This window comes from Trachymyrmex septentrionalis, unplaced genomic scaffold, assembly GCF_001594115.1.
Source record: "Trachymyrmex septentrionalis isolate Tsep2-gDNA-1 unplaced genomic scaffold, Tsep1.0 scaffold49, whole genome shotgun sequence".
NCBI classification, from domain to species: domain Eukaryota; kingdom Metazoa; phylum Arthropoda; class Insecta; order Hymenoptera; family Formicidae; genus Trachymyrmex; species Trachymyrmex septentrionalis.
This window is the reverse complement of record NW_017305661.1, coordinates 755255-762387: the sequence shown is the minus strand read 5'-3', so window position 1 is coordinate 762387 and position 7133 is coordinate 755255. Positions and strand designations below refer to the sequence as shown.

The window sequence follows — 7133 nt, the reverse complement described above, 5'->3', positions numbered from 1 at the left end:
CCGATAGCATTAACTTGTCTGCAAGTGCAAACGATAAAACTTTTTCCGCGCGTTTCGCAGAGAATAGTCCAATCCACTCGTGTTAATAATGCGCCCAGTGGTAATCGGCGTTAATTACATTGTCGTCGATCTCGGAGGTAATAGGAAAAGGAAAGAGGGAAAGTGAGAGAAGGAGAGAATGAAAAGAGAGCAGCATATAGAGAAAAGGCGAATCGAGTGGCATTGATTTACGCTTGATTACATTTCCCGCGAGATCTCTGGCGCGCAGTTCTCTGCATAAGTGAATGCACTTTGACGAGACGCCGCTCACGCTCGCTTACTTTCGATTATTTCTGCGCCGTCATGAATGAGACGTCCGGTATTCGCGCCGGCTACTCGCGGTAGTAATGCTATTTAAAATGCCGACGTGAGATACATATTATTCGACGTGTTACTCGTGAAGGTAGAAAGTGCTCGATCGTCCGCGTGATGTATCGCGCGATGCGTATATGTGCTGAAGAAGAGGCGAATATGCGTGCGTTTCGCCGTTCACCTTCGCCGGTCTCTGACAGAAGGTGACGAGGGTTAAAAGGTGGAATTAGAGGGAGCCTCTTCAACGGAAGGTCAAGCTCGCGGGCTAGCACAATCCGATGTTCGTTTCTGCATGCGTGCACGTGCGGTATACGCACGTGCGTGATGAACGTGCTCGCCATCGGGCCACCGATGAGCACGTTTCCATCGCGATTAATCGATAAACGCGCTTCGTTTCGGTAGCGAACGCGCTCTTCGATCGATCTTTGTATCTCGTAAAGCGGATATTAATCGTAGAGACGTATTTAATGGTTTGATGAAGCATACCGGCATTATTCATCATAGAGAGACGTGTTTTTTTTTTATTTCTATACAATTCAGCATGACGTGCATGTTTGTTTAACAGAAGAAATTGAACGTCGAATGCTACTACTCGAATGCTAGTACGCTAAAGTTATATAATTAATTATTTAACATTTCAATATGTAATGCTCATTTTGTGAATATTAATTAAGATCTTTATTTTTTGTTGTAATACTCGTAATGGACGTGAAAATTAATTTCATTGCTAAGATATTTGTTCGAGGAAAGAAACAAATCTGTCAGTTGGTTTCCAATTCTTCATAGAGTAGTTATTCGATCTTATTTGGAGATGAACCAATCTCGATGAATCACATCGAGATTCGTTCAGCTGTCAATTTTGTATGGCCGACCCTACACTCTTGGATCCAATTACCGATTTCTGCCGGTATTCTTACCGGTATTCGATTCAACTGTCAAATTGAAATGCAAATGACTAAGAGAGATATCCTTGTTATTGCGGATTGTGGTACTAACAAGAGCCTTCGTTCTGATTTCAGGAACCAAAAAGCGAATCGACGAAGTAGCATCACCAAGGACTATCCACGACTTGCCAGAACACGTTCTCACGTGTGGCCTGTCACTTCCCGGTAAGTATTTAAAAAATATAAATATTTAAACAATTTTCTGAGAAAAAAATTAATGATGATAATTTTTGTCGCAATTATCTGTTGTGACAAAAGATATTAGACTTGTATTATACATCGTTGAAATTAAAAAAAAAACGGAAAAATTTGAAACGATAATTTTCGAACGTTTTTACGATTTTGATATATTTCTGAAATTATCGCTAAATGTCTATCTGGAATCTATATATTCCAGATTATTTAAAGAGAAATAAGATTGTAGATCTCCAAATTGAAACAAATTTTTATCGAGATAGTCGACTGCGCTTTAGTCGTAAGTCTTTGTTGTCGCGTTGAGATGCTCCACATAGAGGCAACGGTGAACTTACGCCACACACGCGACTCTACGTTGCTTCTCGCGTCGCGTTGCGGAAGATAACAACACGCGGTGACCGCGGAGGAGTATGCGGAAGCTGGGACACACCCATCCACCACGTAGGGCTCCTAAGCTTGGTTCACACGCCCCCGCATCTTCTGCTCGTTCTGTGCATCTATTTACGTACTTGGTCGAGTACCGGCAGATACTTCCACGGCAGGCCGTTTCTCTCCCTTCTACCTTGTCGAGTGATTCTGCCTTGTCGAGTGCGCCATTCTCTCCAGGCCGTTCTCCTCGCTCTTCGTCCCGCACTGTCCCTTTCTCTCCCTTTCCGTGAGGCTCAGCTGGTCGGATCTGCAGATATCTAACTGTATTCCCGTAGTTGGCGCAGTTGTTGCTCTCTGTCGTCGATTAGCGCACGGCGAGAAGAGGTAGTCGCTGGACGATAGCTGAAAGGAGCCTGACCAAAGATTAACCCGCTAGCGTTCGCATCACGAAACACGCTTTGCCTTAAATTACCATAGAGAGTGTATAATGATTGTTTAAAGTATTTAAATGAGCGTATACATATATTTCACGTTCATTTCTACCGATGTAGATTAATCTTAATCTCGATTTGTCTTATTTTTTTTTCTTCTAATTCTGAAAATTAGAAAGAGATAAAAAGTAAATTAATCTAAGATTAAATTTAATCTATATCGATAGAAATAGACCTGGATAAACTCATGTTGGACAAAGATAATATTGTACGAAATATTTTTTTGCGGTATATGAGAGAGCTCATAGAATTTATTTATTTATAAGGGCATAAAAGAAAGTTTTGAATGCAGGGGTCAGTTGCGAGATATAATCATTACTGTCGAACAAATATTATCTGAGCATTCGATTTTCTTGGTACAGTAAATGCGATCATTGTGATGGCTATCGCGTTACCTCGCGATAATAAACTAGAAGTGATATTAATCTACTAGGATCGATTAAAAGCAATATGCAATATTTTTATGATATGAAACGGAGAAATCACTTCATCGAATTTTACTTTTAGATCAAGTAGTCTCCATTTTTTTTCGGCGAGTCTAATATCGACATCGTTCACGTAACCAGTCCCTCCTTCAAAGCGTTGCGTCCTGCAACGGTAATCGGGTGAAAGGGAAAAGCGCACTCGGCCGCTTTAATTGCAACCGAGTGTGGGATATACGCGACTCTTTTGTGTCTCGATTAAGGAGGGACCCCTCGCAACAACATTAACGTTAACTATCCACTTACTTGAACATGAACTACACGCTCAGTTCGCACGCCTTCGTGTTTCTCGTGCGTCCATCCATTTATATCCTCTTCTCGTAAAAGGGCCAACGGTCCCTTCCGCCTCTCTCCGTCTCAATGAATGCTCTTCTCTGTTTCTCTATGTCTCACACACGTACACTGTTTCGACTTATATCGTCGTACAATTCTCTTCTCGCTACCTTTTCTTACCTTCTGGTATCACCTCAGTGTTCATGCTCCCTTCGCGTGCCTCGTATTGCCTCCCTCTGCTCCTTTCTTCCGCCCGTCTTCGTGGCTCGCTCAGCTGGCCGGATCCACGTATGTCTAACTGTAGTTGGCAAAGCTGCCGTTTTGTCGCCGATTAGCTGACTGGTGGACGCGGGCAGGTAGAGACGATGTAATGAGCTCCGGCGTGCTTCGAACTGGAGAAATAAACAGTAAGAAACACGTCGTGCCATTAGTTGTTAATTTTAATTACAGTAAAACGCACGCGGCGCTTCTTACGGGACTCGGTACGATTGGCGCGAGACCCTTAGAGGTGAATTGCCCTTTCGCAGCTAGGTAAAAGAGGACACAGTTTACATTAAATGATCGTCCCCGATGACTCATGAACAGCGAATGCAATGAGCAATTAAGTTTTTTTTCTTTAAGGGAATAATTAGAGAAACGGACTATATTAGTGTAATATAATTCGCAAATGTAATCTTTTAAAAAAATCGAGTTAAATGTGTAATGCCAATTATAAATTCATGTACTCATTCAATGTACTCTTTTTTACACTTTTCGTTGATAATCTTTTATCTATTGTTAACCTTCACAGGGTGATAAAGCCATTATATCGTATCAAAATAATACCACACAGTGGCACTATTGAATAAATAATGTTATATTTTGCGCAAAGAATACAACGAGATAATGAATTATCTTAATTAAGGAAAAACTGTAAGATTAAAAAAATAGACTCCCGTTTCTTTGAAAGGTAAATCATAAGGCAAAGAGAATTTCGTTTTTCTTTTTTTCTTTTTAATTATTATATACGTTGTCTATTTTTTGTTCGCTGTGGATGATTTGTCAAGCTGAAAAACCGTGCAGATTCACCTTCAAGCAGATTCTCGCGGAAGTATTTTCTGACCGTTCTTCGGCTCGACCCACGTATCTTCGTACTTCACATTCCCGCACCTATTTATACTGCCTTTCTTTTCCATAGGTAGTTCCTCGCGTGTCTCGTTAGGCTCCTCTCGTTTCTCTTTCTCCATCCATCGATTCCGCCTTCAGTGCTCGACGCTTGCGGTGCTCCTCTCTGGTCTGGTCGTGCTCACTTCCTTCATTCCGCCACCTTGATTGCAACAAAGCGCAACGTTGTTTCGGTTTCGTGGGATCCCGTTGGAGTTGCCCGCGGGGCTCAGTTTCCGACTCGTCTCGAGCAATCTCCGCGAGATTTTCCGACCGCCTCACGTCGCTCCGATCTTCTACACTTTAATGTTTACATGTCCACATTGCATGTACCATTCCTCCATGTGATACCAATGCGGTACGTGATGAGAACGTAGGAATTTACGAGAAAGTCTACTGTTGACAATCTTCCAGGCGGAAGCGCACTCTGTCCGTTCAAGAAATCTAAACGCTATCTTTTAGATAATCACCTATTGTGCAAAATCGCACCGGGATGCAAGGACTTTATATGCGCGCGCGCACAACGTGCTTATTCTACTCACTCTTGAAATAACAGTGCATGATGATCGTCAATTGCTCGGCTAAATAAGAAGAACACTAACAAAATTATCTTTCAGCTTGTTAAAAGTACAGTTGTATTTTTTCCATATTTATAGTGTAAACGCTGTTATTTCTACCTTAATGATAGCTGCGCTTCTTCGCTTTGGCGAGCAATACTACTCTAACAATATTTTTTACCGTCGCAGATGTCTGGTTTATAAAAATAAAAGGATTTGTACGAATACATAACATTTTACGGATAATGTGAGTATTATTTTATCATTATTGCTTTCATGCTGTAAGAAATATTTGATTTATTTTGACGCGAGCGCACGGGAATCGTATAAACTGTGTAAAAATATGTATTGAAAGTTAAACACACAAATAGCTAATTCGCTTTCCTAGCCATCGTCTAACGTTACGAGTTTCGTGGTGTACGAAGTGGGTCTCTCTCTCTCAGTACGTCATCCGAACAGGCTTCTGCTTCCTCGTCACATTGATTCTTCGCGTTCTTCAAGCAACGGCAGCTCAAGACTCCCTTGTTACAGCCTCTCCTTTCTCCCTAGTCGTTTCCTTTCCTCTTCCCACGGATTCCCTGCTAGAGAGATCACCGGGTGCCTAACTGTAATCCCGTAGTTGGCGAAGCTGCCGCTTTGTCGCCGATTAGCTGGTCGGAGCTTGTGCCTGGCCCCGAGCCTGGCGGTCGCTTTAAAAGAGGTGGGACGGAGCAGGAAGAGGAAGCGCAGGAGATCGCAGCGTCGTGCCGCGTTTACGCCCGCCGGGCAAAGAGGTGCAAGTACGACAAACGACCGCGGCCGAAGTTCAAGCGGGTGCTTCGAGAGAGTCGGATTGGAGGGCATTAACGAGCGCCCGCTGGTACGGTTGACGGGCCTTCGCGACCGTCACGTATTTTCTTACCGTCGCTTTTTCCGCAGCTCCCATAGACGGGAAATTTGCGGCACCAGATCCGTGCACTCGTGCACGATCGAAATTTTGCTATCCAGTTCTCGCTCGATCACAATCTAATCCACATATGAGAAGGTTTGCTCAATTAGCAAACTCGTTCCACGTCCATTGACTTAATTCGTCGACTCGCATCGGGCATAAATTATCGGGAAAACGTTGCCGCGTCGAGAGAAATCGTCTCGACTCGATTTATGCCAAGAATCGTAGATTTATAAGGTAGCTCTCCGCGTGGCGCGTACACGGTCGCAGCAGGTGAGCAGAGTGTGTAATAGAATCCTCGAGGGCAGCGATGAGAAATTATACAGGATGCTTCATAAAGTTTGCATGGAATTTTATCGATTTTTCGTTATACTTAAAGTGAGAGATTTTCTTATATCAAAATTCAAGACGTAAGATTTAACGTTCAAAGAGAGAACGAGAGAGACTAGAGGAAATGTAATTTTAGGAACGCAGCCAGTTAATTAGTGTAGTTGATTACAGATTTCGATAATATCCTGCAAAGTTTAATTACATAAATATTTAATATTAAAGACGAATAATAGCATTCTATGAAATGTTTCTTAAATATTAACTTTTGTACAAAGTTTATGAACCACTCTGTACTCTGTGCTCGTCCGAGGAGCGTGATATATCAGCGTGATAGCAGCTGGATATCCTCGTTAAATCAGACGAAGAACGAACGACGACTGGGTGTCGAGCAGCGGCGTAAATTGTGACACCCCGTACGTTTACACGTGGTGTGATTTACGATTTTATGCAGGTCGAACTATGTCTGCGAATCGTAACGTGTGGCAAGACGATTGCCCGTGCCTCTTCTTCTCACAGGGTTCAAACTAATGCGCAGATCAAACTGATTCGTCTAACTCGAACTCGAGCACACGCTGCTGCATGCTAACCCCGCTGCAAGTCTCGTGAAAGCGGTCGGCTGTTTACGACCTCTCTCGCTCAACGATAAAGTCGTTCACGGCGGCACACCGCCGTCGTGGTGACTTGGCCGAGACTAATCTTCGTCTGGCAATATGCACACAGACGGAAGATCGAGCGTAATATGGGATTATTTAAGCGGCTGAAAAGGTAAATACACGATTGTTTAAGACCGGTTTCACTCGTGTGTCGGTTATAACTTTAGTTTTAATAGGCTGACTGCTGTACGCAACTTTCGATTACCTCCGTAAAAAATCTAGTTGAAAGTTATATGTCTAACATTATGTGGCAACTTTTCAAATGTACCTGCCGAGTTGCTTTTCATTGTCAGTTAATTAAATTTAGGAATTTTCTAAACATAATTGATTGCGTTTTATACATATTGAAATCTTTTATGTATACTGTGGCTTATTGTTTTTCATACACACTATATAACTGTGTGTGATATTCAGTGC

At 42.5% G+C, this 7133-nt stretch overlaps 1 protein-coding gene across 2 annotated transcripts in view; it reads left to right on the top strand.

Moving 5' to 3' along the window:
• The window catches only part of LOC108751526, a 305551-nt gene that overhangs the window by 182008 nt on the left and 116410 nt on the right, over positions 1-7133 (top strand). For both annotated transcript variants that reach the window (XM_018491760.1, XM_018491761.1), the window contains exon 6: positions 1371-1460. In XM_018491760.1, the coding sequence (XP_018347262.1) occupies positions 1371-1460 (90 nt within the window). The remainder of the gene's footprint in view (positions 1-1370; positions 1461-7133) is intronic.